Source organism: Lepisosteus oculatus, chromosome 13 (assembly GCF_040954835.1).
Source record: "Lepisosteus oculatus isolate fLepOcu1 chromosome 13, fLepOcu1.hap2, whole genome shotgun sequence".
Lineage (NCBI taxonomy): Eukaryota > Metazoa > Chordata > Actinopteri > Semionotiformes > Lepisosteidae > Lepisosteus > Lepisosteus oculatus.
Window position 1 is genome coordinate 21,691,735 of NC_090708.1, and position 18,615 is coordinate 21,710,349.

The following is an 18,615-nucleotide window of genomic DNA, read 5'->3' on the forward strand; positions in this document are numbered from 1 at the left end:
CTGTATACTATGAGAATGTTTTCTGATACATATCTGATTATTGCTGTGAAAGTATCTTAGAAATTAAAGTGAACACCATTTTAGAAAACAGTACCTCTAGCAACTAAAAATAAGCTATTTTTTTTCCTTTAATTCATTGGAAGAGTGCCAAATTGACTTAGATTCTGTCTGTGAAATTTGTTTTTCAAGGAACTTTTAAAGTCAACGGCTTTTGAAGTTATTCCCACTGTGAAAAGTTGGCATAAGCAGCTAGCAATCACTTTAGCATCTGTACAGCATCTGACTCTCAACATTTCTTCCTGAGGTGGCTCTGCAGGCTTTCAAATTTCAGCTTCATACTGTCACACATTTTTTAAACAAAACTGCTCATCCTGACTTTTATCACTCTCTGTCCAATTTAAAATTCCAAGACTTTTTGTAAAAGCTCATTTGATACACAGCAGTTTGATTCTCAGAAAGTTTTTTGTTTTATTTTTTTTAATAAAAAACAATGGGTTTTTATTCAATGCTGTTATGCTAAAATATTATAACAGTATTGGATATAAGAAAATATGTAATTTCTGTATTTCTTGGCATTCTCTGTATTGAATGTCAAGATGTTCTGACTACATTTCAATGAATAGAGGGGTGCTTAAAAGCATTAAAACACTTTTTTTTTCTGTGTGTATGTGATTTGGGACTGGGATTGGAATTAATACGATTGCAGATTTCTTTTCAGACCTGTTTAACAAACTTATTGCACATCATAATAATGAACCTAATGTATTCATGCAGAAAATGACTTTTGCTGTAAGATCTTATTTTCTGAACAGGCCTTTGTCCTTCCCCTGTGAGTAAAGATTCCCGCACTTTCAGACTGTACATAAAATTTATTTTGTATATAAATTTGCTGTGTAAAAAAAAATAAATACACACTCTCCTCTAAGGCTGTAGATCTAGAAACAAATTTGTTGTTTTGTATTTACTGTGCAACTAAGCCTTCTGTGAAATATGCAGCCTTTCAGGACAGCAATAACCAAGCCATGCCTGCTGAGAGGGAAGAAGTGAAATACTAATAGCTTCTGTCACTTTGTGTGCTGTGCAGAACACTACTGGCAGAAAATATTGATAACATACAAAAACGATTATGAAATGTTAAAATTAAAATTACTTTTCATAATTGTCATTTGCTTGGTACATTCCAGAAACAAATACGTTTTTTTTAAATGTTGCAGTTGTTTAATTTAGATGTAATTCTCACAGGAATTCATTAAGTACAATTCAGTTCCTGTTTTGTCTATTATTGTATTCCCTTTCACTCAACCCAGGATAATGGGTGTTCATGTTCTGTATCTTATATTATATTGGTTATCAGAATGAATACCATATTATATATCACATCACTATTATTATTATTATAATAACTGATACAGGTGATGCTATTATTATTGATACAACTACTATTACATCAACAATACCTTTTCATCAAAAGAGAAATGGAAAATACCATCTCTGGATGTTCTTATTTTGTATAAAATAAAGTTGATTATTGAACTGTTAATAAATTAAAACTTTTATAATTTGTTTAAGATTTCCATATACTGTATTTGGAAGAAATGACATGTCTGCCAATAATAACAGTTGTAACCAGGAAACAGTTTCATGCCAGGTGAAGCATTTTAAATAATACCTTGCACGTATACTGTATAAGCCAAAGATCTCAAAGAACCCTAGTTATAAAAGTGGATCTACTTCTACACCACATACAGTATGGGTGAATTTTAGGAAGGCCAGGATATAGACGTCCAAAGTGGAATTTAGAGAGGAGACATAGGTGACAAACACCTTCCTACTGCACAGTGTCTCTGGTCACTGGGGCACTGGTTTGGAAATTCTGGTCCAGTAGGCAGAGAGCCACCTTCTCTTCCTCCATCGCCACTTCCAGCAGTAGCTCATTATTCCCTAGAGATCTCCCATTCCAGTTCTTCCAAGACCCAGCCTTGCTTAGTTACTCAGATCTGACATTATCAGACTACAAGGTGGTAACACTCTTGTTGCATAACTGTAGCAAACACATGAATTTATAAGCATTAAATAACACACCACACACTCTCATTCATGAGAAAATGTCCTTTGATTAACCCATAATATAAACACCATATGTATGGGATTTCTAGTAAATATATAGTAAAAAACAAAAAAAATCATTTGAATTTACAGTGAATTTCTTAGAAAGTTTAATGTGAAACCCTTGTAACTAAAAACAAAATAACTACACACCTTATGTTACTGCTGAAAATGAAAAAATCAGATCCATTTAGTACGCGTTATGGTGCTTCAGATATGTTATTGTAATGTCTCAGATGTTACATGTCAGCATTCTATTCAAATGTATTTAACCAGTGAAAACGTAATTTGATTGTAATAACATACATCAGACTCTAAAGGCTGCCTAATGAAATTAGAAGCTATGTAGGTAATTTAAGTTGCATTTGACTAGAAGTCTTGGTACCTGTCTGCTGTAAACAGGAATGTATACAAATTAACTTGGTTAATGGAAACTGTTGACTTTTTAATTGACAGCGGTTTGTGCCAAAGTAATTCATTACCCTCTTGCATTAGTTCTAAAATAAAAAAAACATTTATAAAATCCGTGTCTCTGCAAGACTCCAAGTGACTGAATTAAAATAAAAACAGTCAGAAAAAATAAACTGTGGGGTTGCTTGCCCTTCTACTTGAGGCAAAAAACACTACCTGTTTACACTACCAGGATGATAGTAAAAATATGAATTGGAAGAGCCAAAATAAGAATTATTGAAGAAATGTTTGCTTTGAACAATATTTTGCATGAATGAAATCCGTTGACTTTTCAAGAAGTTGATAACTTATCAAAATAAATAAAAGCATCCCTGTGCAGATCTTCTAGTTCACATGATTTGATACATTTGATACTGTATATTGCAATGAATACAACATCCTAATTACAATGGCAAATCATAATAAAAGTTCAAAATGAGTATGCTGGATTTTATTAACTGTAGAGCACTGAAGAAAATGATTGTTTGATTGCAAACTCCTGTTATCCTAAACATATCACATTAGGCAGTACTCAGTAAAGACACTTCTAGACTTAAGCATGACGTTGAGAGCTGAAAATGGCGAGAAAGTAATTTAATCACAGCTGGAGAACACTAGGAAGTACTGTACTCCTGTGTTATGTAAATCAGTACTGTTAACACATTTAGGTTTCTTGTCATGAAAACAAGGAGATCTGATAAATGAAACAAAATGCAAGTTCTACAGAACAGCCATAAACTACTCTGGAAATCCAATGTGTTTTTAAGGAGGTGTGTGGGAAAGGGAGACAGGCTGTAGAAAAGTAACTCACATCAGATCGCATAAATCTGCTCCGTTTGGTCAGCTAGGAAAGAACCTTAACCTGCTCAACTGCTTTGATCACCTGTTCACACATCTGACCACTGTACTGGACAGATCACTGAAGACTTGTGTTTTACTTTTCGCCACTAAAAATACTGGTTTCAGACAAAAACCTAGAACTGGAGATGAATTATCGCCATTGTCTCATTTCAACAGACTTGTTATCCATAGTCTGCACAGCACACCTAAATGAGGGTGTCCAAAGTTATTGAAAAAATATATATCTGTTGCACTCATCACTGGTTGACATTGAATCCTGGCAAGTTTTTTTACTAGCAAACTGTATTTAGGAATTCCTAAATAACTCTGTGAAAGGTGTGGGCCTTTATTACTGTAGTTACAAAACAGCTTAGTATTTGTGTTTTCCTTTTTGAAGAGGTGAGGTGTTTGATTGATTAATTCTTAGCAATGTATTTGGTCAAACTAGTGGCCTGTTCTGTGGTACAAAAGAAATGTTATTAGAAATTGGACATGAACTGTGCTTATTATATAGGTGGTTACAATTGATTTTCAACTCGGTGAAGCACAGAAGAGGTTTTTATTAGCATTGTGATACTAGGTGTGTTCTGGTTTGCTCATTGTGATACTGTATGCGATGTATCATGACCCTGGTGTATTGTCTTGCCCCTTTAGTAGTGGGTGAAGCACGTTCAGACAGGAACAGCTGTTAGTAACTTGCCAGTGGTTCAGAATAGTCCCCTTGCAGCATTTCATGTGTCTGAAATGACATAGCTTCTATCAATGTGACTTACCAAGATGGAACGGGGGGACAAAAACATATTTTACATTTATTAGACCTCTTTGCCATTACTATAATATATTGTAATAGTTTCTTTGAAAACCCAACAGATGAAAAGAGAAAGGGGTTTACAGAATAGGATAGTTTATTGATCTTCTTCCTCAGTGTGTGAATTCAGTGTGTGTTCCTCAGAATTTCACTAGGATTTTAAAATACACAGGTTTAATTGGGCTTTTCTGCAAGATTAATTTCTAAAGGACACTTTACAGTTGGCTAATTGCTTTTGGATTCCTATCCTCATGAAAAGAATGCAAATGCAAAAAATATCTAAAAAAAGACAGAAAAAAAACATTCAAATGGTTTAGATAGTAAAAGTGTGCAGCACACCTACAGTGACTACAAGCAACCCACCTGGATGTGGATGTAGAAGAGGAGTGTGGGTGACGCACAAATAAACAGCTGCTACTGTAGTTTAAACTTTACTGCAAGAAAACAAAGAGAGAAACCACATCTACCCAAGGAAAGGGAAAAATGTAATACCATTTTAAATGCTGAACAAAACACTATATCTCTGTAATTATACTCCTAGTCAGCTGATTATATCCAAAGTAATCCATATGGTGTTTATATATTATATCCAAAGTAGAAAAAAAAATCTCTCTCTTTTCCTAAGTTATTTCCTGAAACTATAAAAAACTACGAACAATGTTACTGTAAATTGAACAGCAATGTATTTGAGCTGAATAGATTTCTTTTGCTAATCCTTTCCAAAAATATTTTATTTACATTTGTAATGGTGTGATCAGGACCTGGCAGAGGCAGGATATTCAACTGTTATCAGGAACGGACTGCTTAGTATTCATGCTATGCAATTGTTTTAGTCAGGCTGACGATTAGTCAGGCTGATTGTTTTGCATACCTCAAACAGCCCCATTAGTTATTCAGTAAAGGGCATAAAGGCCTGACAGAAGTGTCAGAAAGAGTTTGATGGTACAAAAACTTACCATCTGCACAGCAATTTGTAAAATCTAAATGTTTTACCGCACTGTCTCATTATGCTATTCAAATTAGGTTTAGTGACAAGGATTCCGACAATGACAGATTAGATTTATACACACCGTTTTAGACAGTTAAATTAATTGATGTAAGCGGACTAAAACAATACCTGGGATTCCCATAACCAGTATATACAAAGACAAAAAGGCTAGTGTATTTTAAACTTTTTTTTTTCATATGAAGACTACAGTATGCACAGTTGTTAGCAAGTCTCCTGTGTATTTGCAATTCAAAGTGGATTTATCGCCTTAAATTCATGAATATGGTTATGAATTCTCTGAAAGGCAACTGGTGAGAGCTGCTCCTGATGGGGCTGCTAAAGGACTCTTCTTCACTCTCTGCATTGTGAGTGGCCATTGAAACCCAATAAAGAGAGTCCTCCCCAAGGGATAAATGTGGTTGCCAACTAGTGATGACAGGGAGAGATTGGACAGGGTAAGGAAATGCATAAAACAACACAATGTATCCCAGTTGACTAGTCTTCTCCTGCAATCCTTTAACATACATAATCTTTGAAGTTATAAAAACAGGAGCAGCACAAGCAACTTCAAGGTGCTTATATACAGTACATTTCAATGGTGTTTCTTGACAATTATACAAGTTAAAGAGTATTTTGAGTTGTGTCATTGATTTTCATCATGAATACTAACATGTAATAAGAGAAACTTCACTATTATGTGTTTGTTTGCAGATCAGATTTTTTTTCAGACACGTATTAATCAGAAAACTCATATAATCCCTTATAATCCCTCTATAATCCACAATACATGAAGAGAATATTAATACAGTATCAATAACCTGATAGTTACAGTACGTCTGCTAGAGATTTATTGCTGAAGTAAAATGTTTGTCATTTAGGAATATGTTATTAATGTCTACTTCAGTATTACAAATACTGTATGTCAGGTAGTTATAAAATCTGATCTACACCCTCAAAATAAAGTGCTACCAAGAATTGTATGTAAATGCATGCTCAACTAGGAGCAAGCATTATATTTTATATTTCATTTTTTGGGTATTTAATATGAATTGCATATATGCAATTGATTAATATGAATATGAGCACTTGGGGCTAAGTTGATCATGAAAGGAGAGTGGCAGTGAGTGATAATGACCGTCTTCACACATGGTCAAAAAGAGGCAGCATGACACTTCTGCACTAGATCTCTGCAGACATATTCATTTTTACCTCAATGCATCTTGCCATTCAATACTGGCTGTGTGCCCAGTGGCACCAATGTGAATGCTGAAATACGCAGAGTGGAATAATTTAGTGATATGACCTGATCATTGTGTACTAAACTGACGCAAACAAATTAATTTCACTTGTGAACCCAGCCAGGTTCACGTTATTTATCTGCTTAAAGGGTTTGTTTCAGTATTTTTCATGTTTTCAGTATTTATACAATTGCTAAACAATATAATAGCTGCCTTAATTTGAAATTCATATAAAGCACTCGGAGGGAAGTGGAGAAAGGCTGCATTTTGAGAGAGAATGAAACTGTATTTCTCAGTGTTGGTTGACTTTACTCTGCCATATGTCTTTGTACTTGGCTGATCTTCGGATTGATTTCACTGCTACTGAATCATAAGCAGAACGCAGTGTTCAATTTCCTCCACATAACCATAGTTTTGTCTTAACAGAAGGCTGAACATGAGGGACACTTGGAAGGTTGAATGTGCCTATTGGGGAAGAAAAGATAAATTGTTCTGGAGAAAAACGATGCAGATTATGTGTGAACATAAGAAACAGTTACAAACAGGAGGATGCCTTTGACCCATCTAGCTCGTTTAGTAGCTAGCTGCTAAGTGAATTGATAATCTTATGTTCTTTTCTCCACAGGTATTTGGTGATGTAATAAATAAGTGCATGTTGCATTATTTAAAGTTTTCCTAAACTAATAACTCATGAGAACAAGTGACTGCAATAACATCGTCAGTACTGAAGCCGACATATTGATTCTGTTGTACTGTTCACAAAATATTTAGGTTAAGTTCCACTGTGTCTGAACCTCTGACCTTCATCCAGGCAAAATAAACCCCTCATCTCTCATGCACAGTCAATTCTTTACCTTGCAGAACAGTTGAACATGTCCTTGCACCACTTTTTTATTAGTTTTCCTCATATAATGATTAGAATAATAATAATAGTAATAATAATTGCTTACACTTACAGTATATAGTGCTTTCCTGGACACTCCACTCAAAGCGCTTTACAGGTAGTGGGGACTCCCCTCCACCACCACCAATGTGCAGCATCCACCTGGATGATGCGACAGCAGCCATAGTGTGCCAGAACGTTCACCACACATCAGCTATCAGTGGAGAGGAGAGCAAAGTAATGTAGCCAATTCATAGAGGGGGATTATTAGGAGGCCAATTATTGGTTAGGGCCAATGGGAAATCTGGCCAGGATGCGGGGGTTACACCCCTACTCTTTTCGAGAAACGCCCTGGGATTTTTAATGACCGCAGAGAGTCAAGACCTCAGTTTTTTGCGTCTCATCTGAGGGACGGCACCTGTTTACAGTATAGTGTCCCTGTCACTATACTGGGGCATTAGGACGCACATGGACCGCAGGGTGAGCGCCCCCTGCTGGCCTCACTAACACCCCTTCCAGCAGCAACCTTAGTTTTTCCCAGGAGGTCTCCCATCCAGGTACACTTAGCTTCAGTGGGCTACCAGTTGTGAGTTGCAGGGTGATATAGCTGCTGGCTACAATGATCAGTCTATTTGTTAACAGTTTGATGATTAAAAAGTATGACCAAAGATTTAGAGCAAATCTTATTTTCATAGAGATTAATGTAACTGTATCAGTCTTAAACACTCAATTTAGCAAACAAAACACAAGACATGAGTACTATACTAATTTTGTTTCACCCTTAATGAATATAATTATGCCATAACTAGCTTAATAAATAAGAAAACTTGCCTATTAAGGTACCCAGAAAGTAACGGTTTTGAAACATATTCAATTTAAAGTTACTGGTTTAATAAAAAGGCTATTGCGGCTGTAGATGTCAGATATTAACAAAAACAAGCTATTTAAAAGATATTGCTGATTTGGTAATATCTATGTAAGCCTTCAATATATTGCACATTATTATTAACCACACAACACTCATAGTGAATCGTTGAAACAAATATTTTACTGAGAGATAATGGATTCCAGCAAAACAATGCTGCAACAATCAGTGGACCATTCATGTTTAATATCCTCACAGGAGAGAAATGAGCTATTGAGCTATTTTCAATGCCATTTGACCATTAATCCCACAACAGCCATGCAAACGGCATGTCTGCTAATTATATTTCCAAAGCGAATTACTTGTAAAATATCTAGCCATGACCATAGAACTCCTTCTTAAAAAGGATAATTTCTTAATTAATTTTTGGAATTATAATTAATCTAATCTAACACACCAGATTTCTATTACATTATTCTGTATTGCATATAGAATATAATTATTTTATTTTAACCTGCACGATTTCCCTTCTGAAGCTGAACAAAGCTTTTTTTCACCACTTGATGTTTTTGCATAGCTTTTGGTCAATTATCTATGAAGAGTGCTGTAAATCTTTGTTCTGATGATACCAATACCCTTCATCAACTCAAACGATTTCCTTCTCTGTCAGTTCCTTTCATAATAGACTAATAATAGACTGGAACTTTTGTCTTTATGTGATTTTGTCTAATCAGGAGGATGAATGAGAACTTAAAGAATTGCTTTAACTATTAAAGAAATGAATTGCAGCGGTTCAGAGGCCAAATTCTTGTAACCATAGAGTATTCAATATTTTAAGTATGTTACACTGCCATTTACTCAAGCCAGCAGGAAACATAACATCTTTTTTTATTTTTTCCACATATCAAAGGAACTTTCATATATTTTTAAAATTTCTAATGAGCAGTGGTAATTTTATGTAGAAGTGGTAGTGACTAGAGAAACTGTTATAAATCATTGCTTTAACTTTATTGGAGTGAACTCCAGAGAATTCTTTCTGCATTTTGATGTTTAATGGTGCCATATGGAATTATTTTATTGATGAAGGAGTTTACCATTCTGCCATCTTTTTAAACAGCCTTAGTGCATTAATACTTGAATTTCCCACTTTAATAACTTTATACAAGATGACAACTCCTTGCTTAAGCATAGGCAGGTTGAAATGTTACTTACTGAGTGGTTTCCTTCAGCCATAATGAAGCACTTTTTCTATTTCCTTTAGATTAGAATACTGTAAGCCAATAAGAAATGTTGAAACTATTCAGCACATTCAGCATTTATATAGTAATTACTTTTAAGAAAAACAGTACTAAATAATGAGTCTGTTTGCTCTCATCTTTTCTGAACCAATGTGAAAATTGAATTATTTTATGTCACTGCCCTATCCAACATCTTTTTTTAAGATGTTACAGCAGTCTTTTATGTAATTAATACAAATCCAGATAAATTGTCTCATTTAAATGGAAGAAATTATTTGTTTATCAAAATAACACCATACATTTGGTAGCAAATTTGATGTTCTTTTAGTTTTCCATTAAAAGAATTTCCATTGTTTTCCAACAATCTTGTGTCACTATTAATTTCAAGAACATCTCTGTGTTGACATAAAATATGTATACTTAGAACACATTTCCTCTCAGAATCATATCTGTTGCTTTTTTAAACTGTTATGTATTTATGTGTTTAGGGTGACCAAACTGAACCCAATATTACAAATGAAGTCTTTCCAATATCTTATAAAGCTGGACAATATCTCCCCTTGGTTAAGTTCCTCAATGTTTGCTGTATTTTATGCATCCATTTGCTGTTTTACTTTTTCGATGAATTTTCTTGAAAAGAACGTGGAACATAAACGTCAAGATTTTTTTCATGTCTAGCTTCCTGCAAATAAGGGTCACCTATTTGATACGTATACATTATGTTGCTACTAACAGTCTGGATCATTTTGCATCTACAGTACCTAATCCAGGAGACACTGAAGCATTGCGGCCTTACAGTGCTGAGGCCTCTGGGTTCAAAACTTACTGTATAATAATAATCTTTATTTTTGGTACTGAGGTGCCAAGTCATGTTAAACCCCAATGGGTGAGCATGAAGATCTTGAAGTCGACTTGCAACCCAATAGGAAGCCATTTTAAGGCTTCCTAGACAGGTGTAATATGATCGCTTGCACATGACCTGGTCAGGATTTTGACTGCCAAATTCTGAACATATTGGAGCTTGTTTGGTGTTGTTTTGACTTACCATAGTAAGCAGGGCATTGCAGTAATACATTCTAGGAAAAAGTAATGTGTAGACAGGTTTTTCTGCAACAGTCAAAGACAGCGTAGGACGCAGTCTGGCGATGTTTTCGAGAAGGAAGAATTGTTTTTCTGATATACGGTACATAAGGGTAAAAAGCTAGTATGGGTCAGGTTTAGTATGGATGTCAGTTTAAATATCATTGACATAGAAATGATAATTCCTACCATGTGATTTTAATAGGACCAGTGGGGACATGTAGAGGCTAAATAACAGGGGCCTCAGTATTTACACCAATTGAAATAAATTATATTGACATGTAAGAAGAACAGTCTAAAAATGGAACCCTGCACTTCACTTCTTATTGTATACAGTATGTTCCCATTCGTGTTTATACCTCCTAAGATAATGCGCTTTGTTAATCAGTTCTTGATCCAGAGATGTGGTGCAGACACTGTCTTGAATTTCAATGGCTTTTGATTTGAGAATCAACCAATATAGGAGACCTTATCAAAAGTGTTAATACTGTATGATACTGTTATTTAATGTTCTTGTTGCATGTTTAAAAAATTCTACCAAGTTTGTTAAACAAGACATTCCCTTTCTAAATCCATGTCTAGTTCTTAAAATCAAATTAGACTGTAAGTATTTCTCTAGTTTAGTTCTACAGTATGTTATCATTTCTATAACTTTACCAGTAAAATAAGTAAGACTGATTTGGAGGACAGTTTTTATTATGTCCCCCCTTTTAAAATTCTCTAATCTGTGGGCTGACTATCACCACAATGGTGAGAATGTAACTATCAAGCATCCTCATTTTTTTACAAAGGATTGGGAAAATCCTTTCAAACCTCTTCAAGTAGATTATTTATATTACTTAGTTTAGTTAAATTAATTTAGATATAATTTAGGAATAACATCTGACTACGCTCTAGTCATCAAAGACTATAATTATGTTAATTCAAAAGATCATGTGCTTAATTCATCAGTTCATGGCAGGTGTTGCCTTTAGAAAGGTGACCTACAAGATTAACTGGAGCAGGGGGTCTGGGGACAAGGACTGGAGACCCCTGATATAAGGATTACCAAATGTTTCTGTACACTAGTATTTGATTTTTGAGCTCAAATCCTTTACTGTCAAGGAAATCAATGGTTACAAGCACATGATCAGTCTTACAACCAGTCTTCAGAAACAAAATGACATTCAACACAGCAGACTTACAGTATGTAATGAAATAACATATTTATTTACATTACAAGCCTATTCATTGATCAGAAATATTTATTATGATCAATTAATATTTATTATTTATTATTTATTAGGTGTGAGCCTGGTCAGTACCTGGATGGGAGACCTCCTTGGAAAAACTAAGGTTGCTGCTGGAAGAAGTGTTAGTGGGGCCTGCAGGGGGTGCTCACCCTGCGGTCCATGTGGGTCATAATGCCCCAGTATAGTGACGGGGACACTATACTGTAAACAGGCTCTGTCCTCCGGATGAGACGTAAAACCGAGGTTCTGACTCTCTGGTCATTAAAAATCCCAGGGCATTTCTCAAAAAGAGTAGGGGTGTAACCCCGGCGTCCTGGCCAAATTTCCCATTGGCCCTCACCAATCATGGCCTCCCAATAATCCCCCTCTATGAATTGGCTTCATTTCTCTGCTCTCCTCCCCACTGATAGCTGATGTGTGGTGAGCGTTCTGGCGCACTATGGCTGCCGTCGCATCATCCAGGTGGATGCTGCACATTGGTTGTGGTGGAGGGGAGTCCCCATTACCTGTAAAGCGCTTTGAGTGGAATGCCCAGAAAAGCGCTATATAAGTGTAAGCAATTATTATTATTATTATTATTATTATTATTATTATTATTATTATTATTATTATTATTATTATTATTATTATAGACACTATTATTATAGACACTATTATTATAGACACTCACAGGCAACCACAGACACAGGAAGGTGATTGTGTTACTGCGAAAGAGCTAGAGAGCTCTGACTAAAGAGCACTCACTCATCAGCCACCCTGTACTTATCACAATAAAAGGAAAAGCAATACTGTTTATCAGAATCATCAAAAAGCACTTCACATCTTGTCACTTGAAGGTTAAGTTTTCCCTCTTGGACAAACAATAAGACAACACTCCAAACATGATAGCCAAAACATGTCATTCATTTATTCACTTAATTTAAAGAAATAGACATGGATGGAGGTATTGGGAAAGAGAAATAATAATAACTTGACAGAAAAATATATGTCCACAAAATATATTGTAAAACAAGCTGTTAAAAGGAGAGGTTAAATAAACTATTTTTTAAGAACAATAGGATTATATAGTATGTACTGTGCCAAATACACATTGGGTTTTTTTCCACACGAATCTTTTATCAAATGAAGGATGTTTCTTTCGGAGGATTATATGCTTCCCAGAGAGGAGGGAAATTGTCATTTGGATTACTGCAGATGGTGAAATCAAATCTATGATTGCGTTGTTTGGGGAGAAGAGAAGAATGCACTGTCTGCAATATTTGTCAAGCACCCTGAAGCTTTTTTTTTACATTTGCTCAAAGGAAATAAAACCCAAGAACACAGAATTATGGTGTTGGCACTGCAGGGTCCATTGAATCACTAATCCCAGTACCTTGAAATCTATCTCCACACATGATGCACATGCTCCATATATTTCAAAAGAAAGGCCATACAGGCACATGGGCATTACACAGTTACAGTGTTTCCTCTGTATGAGATTTATTAATTAAATATCGTTGACATACATTTCATGTACAAAAATAAACATTTTCGGTACTTTATGCTGTTATAATTGGCCTAACACCCAGTGACATCTAGTATAGACAAGGAGGAGTATGACACTCAGGTGGCAAAAACAAAAACTGTAGAGACAAAATGTGGTGAAACTTAAGTGTTGAGATGTCATTTGCAATGTACATTATCTAGACAAAGTTGAGAATAAATGAGACAAACACATTAACAAGTTAACCTGGTTGAGAAAGTTGTGTTGTGGAACAAAACGATACTACTGCTCCAGAATCAGATCAGAAAATCAGCCACACTCCTGGGCTTAAACGAAAGACCTACACTGATAGGATAAAAGATTAAGAGAGGAAGACTAAGAGAGAACCTGATCCAAGTTCTCAAATCCTCAAAGGCACTGACAAAGTCAACATAGGGAACTTGTCCAGAATCAGGAGTTTAAAAAAAAACAGGGGACACAGGTGGAAAGCACCTAAAAGTGCATTCAAATTGAGACCTAGAGACACATTTTTACACAAGTAAAAATCTTGGGGAGTCTAGAACAAGACGTCCTGCCATGTTTTTGAAACTGATACTCTTTTAAGAAACAGCTAGATGAGATCATCAGATCAATTGGCTACTAACAATTAAACAGGCTACTGTAGATGGCAGAAAGCTCTCCTCTCAATGAAATGTGGCTTATAGTCCTAATTTAATTGTTTTGTAAATGTACATTTTTGGTACACAATACTAACAGCTTGTGCCAAAAATCCATATCAACTACAAAAATATGTATCGATTCCTCTGTTAATACTGCTTGTACAATTACAATTCACACGGAGAGCAACTGTGTCCCTGGTCCATGATGCATGCAGAAACCACGCACTGTGACTTTGACTCTAGTCATCAGTCATATTTACTGTATATGCTTTAAGATAATATTTTTGGAACTGCCACTCCTTTAAATGTATATGAGTATTATAATACTATTATGCTGTCTACAAAGCAAGGTAGAAGTAGTAGTAAGAGCAACATATTTACAGTTTACTTTTACAGTTTCATCTGACTAGAAAACTAAATGCAATTTTAGCTATTTGTTAGTTTTATTTTTTGCCCAACTCATCAAGATAAAAAAAACAACTTTGGTTTATTGTCTTATTTTACAAGCGCAGAGAATTCATTTGACCTAATTTGTAGGTACCCTAGTAGATGTACCAGCCCTTGTACTCTATGGGGATTCCCAGGTTCTGAAGCAATTTGTACTAAATACAACCTTTTAACTTACCCTGTCTGTAAATCTGTATTCTATATCTGGATTGAATCCATATTGATCAAAGAGATTAGTTTGTTCTGAAAGTGGGAAACTTTAAAACCTGATATATTATGAACTCATTTTAGTGGAGAGGTCATCAATCTAAAATCCATCTTTTCAAATAATTCCAACCCTTAGTGCTACTGTGAGGAAAACACCTCAAAGTGAACCCATGGAGAGGTCACAAATGGCATAAAAACTCCAACAAAAACAGCCTGTGCAAATAGTCTTTCTTTGTTTACTGAAAGTGCTGTGTCGAAAATCAATTTATAAAAAAGTAAAAATAACAGGTTATGTAAGGAGTAAACTGCAGTCTTTCAAGGAAAGTTTTTACTATCTACTGAAAAAAATGAATTAGCAGCACCAGGCTGTGTTAGTCACACACAGAAAATTTAATGCAGAATTCACACTGAGTCTGAGTGCCAGGTTAAATACTTTTAGACTCACCCCATCTCCAGTTGAAGGATTGAAAGCCTCCACTTAATCCAGGGGTGATACAGGCTCTGTAATCTGACACAACATGGTGGAACATGTGCATCCACAATAGGTAAGGTCAATACAATACATCCCGCATATAGTGTAGATTCACTTATAATAATTACACCAAAATAAAAATACAAAGAAAGTGACCCATCCAACACACAAAACAATAGGTGAGCAAGTGAACCAAAAGATTGGAATAGGCCTCAGAAGACGTCATGTGATGATGGTGTGCACTGGCACTTTGTCATAGCAACTCAAGAGGTAAAGCAATTAGAAGCCCTGTGTTTGAATGTGAAAATAAGTCAGAACTGATAGCTGGTTTTAAATTTCACCGACACCTATTGGAGACAGCATCCCAGTGGGACAATAACGCCTCTGGGGACAAACTCTTAATGCTTTATAAGCAGTCATCCTTATCTGTTGCTTTAAACTTTCATTCTGCTCATTTTCATTTTCTTAGAAGCTGCCATATCCAAAATGACCAATATCATCAGAAATTCCTTTCAATTAATGGTCCTGGGATGTAGAGTTGGAAATAAAGCTAAGTCAGGAGAAAGGCACATTACTTGATAGTGACACTTCCAGATCATCATAGAATTTTTAACAGTAGGTAGATGATACTTTTCATTAAGCATGCATAAAATTAAAAGTGTTGTCAGCCGTACATACATTTATGTACAGAAAAGGACCAAATTGAACTAACTTAATAAATTTATGAATTACAGTAGATAAACAAAGTTTGTGAAAACAATAAACAAGGTGTATTTTTCATTGCACAGCGGTCAGCTCTGCTCCAAACCTATCTGTAGAAAAATACTAGCACCGCAATTTAGATGTGATTTGTGCTGTAATGTGAGTGAGCCCCTGCCTTCCCAGGCAGCCCTCGTTCACCTATTCAACCTTGCAGGGTGCAAGGAAGAAACAAACCGGTTTGTTTTCTTTAGGAGTGTCTGTAATATTATTTTCATCTGTCTGTATGTTTTGTGGTACTGTATGTGCCCACAGGGATACTTTCGCACATGTCATTCATAACAGGTTCTCATTTTGAAGGATGTGACTTCAAAGAATGTGGTACATTCAGTCTAGGCGAAGTCCTAACAGATTCCATCGAGAGGGTCAGTTCTGTCATGGCTGTGTCTATGCAGTGCACTTCTTTCCTCATCTAGACAAAGACTGAGAGCAAAAGTGATTGGAACTGCAGTTCTCTTGGCTTCACAAGACATATGCCAAGACACATTTTCAAGAGATCCATTTGCATATGCCATGCTGAACAACGAACAGAATAAATGATAAAAATAAACAAATGAGACAACTGAAATGTACATAGTAATGCTGACATTCATAATTCAGTATGTTTTAGTCTATTACAGGCAGCAATTATCCTCTGTGGTTTATTGTTATTTCTTTATCACCCTGAAAAGGCATTTGGTAAATAGCTCAAGATTGTCAGTTTAAGCATTGGTATTCATTGCAACAGTGTATCAGGTATGTTGCTATCGCAGAACAAAATTGTTTCTAATATAGATTAACTGGATAGAAATAAGTCTCTGCCTACATATGCAAAATCTGTAGTTACAGTTTAAATGGGTTTTCTATGCTTCAGTTAAAATCTGTCTGCTGTGTGTGACTTGTCTCCCTATATGTAAACTGCATTGCTTACTTAGCAATACAAATAAATAGAATGACAGGGTATTTCTTGCCTGCAGCTATTCATCCTGCTAAAGCACGGCTCCAGCGCTCACCCACCCCACAGAGCAGCATCTTCCTTCCTCCCCCTCTCTCCTGCACATCGCCTCTTTCAGCACCTAATACTGTTCTGTCCCTGCTCCTCGTGGACGGTTGGGAGGCTTGAACATTTTCAAAGTACATAAAGGAGGAAAAGACATCAGTCTTCTCCCTACATTTCAGGGGGAAAAAAAGAAGGAAGCCCGGAGCATCCATCAGTAGTGATTTACCCCCCCCCTTCCTTTCCAGCCTCCAACCCCCTCCCTCTCTCTTCAAAGCTGTTGTTACCGCACGGCCTCTGCACATTATTCCACAGTGATGAAAACTAAATGAGGATGGCTTTATGCAGCTGATGGAGATGCTGTTTGAAGGATGTAGCATGAAAACATATGTTCAGAATCTTTTCGTAGCGGGTCTGGATTTCCATTGCTTACGCTGGGACACACCAGTTGTTCAGACATGCACAAATCCTGACAAGAGGGATATTCTACCTTCCTCTTGCTTCACCCTGCTTTGCTTTTGAGAAATTTAGACCATGAATCTGGAGTAAAAATAACAGAATAAAAAGAGACCACAGCCTGCTGCACGTATGGATGTGTTTAGCTTTGTGAAGATAGCAAAGCTGTCAGGGTAAGTGTGTGTTGTTGTTGTTGTTTTTTGCTGTGAATTACATTTTTTTTGTGCTTATTGACAGTGCATGCATGCTGTTTGGGTGATGAACAGCATTCAGTCTACCAGAAAGATAATGTAGGGGTTAAAGGAAAAAAAATGAAAAGGGGGAACTTGGCAGCAAACCCAAGCTATCACACTGACTGGAGAAGTGACAGCTGTAAAGATATCGAACATAATTTTTCAAAAACAGATAACTCACTCGTGACATAATATAAGGTCTTCATTTTGGTGATGCATTGAGCTCATCTGGAATGGATAGCTTGGTAATAGAATGCAGTTTGAGATTGTGTGAAGAGAGAGAAATACTGCATGACAAAGTGGGTTTTGTGCTAGATGGGAGGCACAATCAACACTATTAAACTTAATTAACTGTGTGGTGCGGGAATCTTCATCAGCAAGATAAACGGATTGTGCCTGTCTCGTAACACCTCAGCTATGGAATTATCAGGTGCTACAGCAGAATGCTTATATTTCTGTGAAAGTAATTTATTTCATGTAATTAAAAGCAAAGTTGTGATCAGTAGAAAAAAAAATTAGGGACAGTTGTAAACAGGAACATTTACATAAAATCTAGTGAGGATGGAGTTGCATCTGCTATTCAAAAAGCTGCTAATTTGTATCTGCAGCAATGCTTTGGAAAGGTGCAAAATAACAGGTGCTACAAGAGCAGAGTAAAAGGCTTAAACTTCTAGCTTATAGCAATCAATGCTGCTTAGTTTTAGAATTCTGGACCGTTTTCAATCAGTATTTTATGTCATTCATTCTTTCAGTTATATATTCATCTCTTCAATTCAAAATAAGGACATAAATATGACAAATTCAGTAAAGTAGTAGAAGATTGAAGCATGCTGATTTATCAATTTATCATGTTTATTGGCATGTTAAGAGACAGAAATACTATGTGCTATAAAATTGTGAAAGCTGAAGTAGTAAAGCATTTCTACATCTTGCTAATCAAATTAAATACCATTTTGATGCTCGATACAGTAGCTCGATAGAATATACAGTAGCAGGTTTTTAAATACGTATATCTCGGCTTCATTGAGGATTATATAGTACATGTTACACTGCATGAATACAGTATTTTGCAGAAATATAAATAGGAAGCATTCTGTCAGGCCTGAAGTTAGACTACAACATGACTTTTTGCCATTGTGTTTTTTTGTGTTTTTGCTGTTTCAAAGCTATGATTAGTGAAAGATGCAGGACAAAT

The 18,615-nt window shown here is 35.8% G+C and overlaps 1 protein-coding gene across 3 annotated transcripts in view; it reads left to right on the plus strand.

Moving 5' to 3' along the window:
• Positions 1-18,615, plus strand: part of frmpd4 (FERM and PDZ domain containing 4) — a 106,689-nt gene that overhangs the window by 639 nt on the left and 87,435 nt on the right. The window contains exon 1 of one of the 3 annotated variants that reach the window (XM_015361447.2): positions 16,817-17,360. The exons of the other annotated variants lie outside the window; for them this stretch is intronic. Within the exon in view, the coding sequence (XP_015216933.2) occupies positions 17,320-17,360 (41 nt within the window). The 5' untranslated portion in view covers positions 16,817-17,319. Of the gene's footprint in view, positions 1-16,816; positions 17,361-18,615 lie in introns of those variants that run through there. 3 annotated transcript variants of the gene reach the window in all.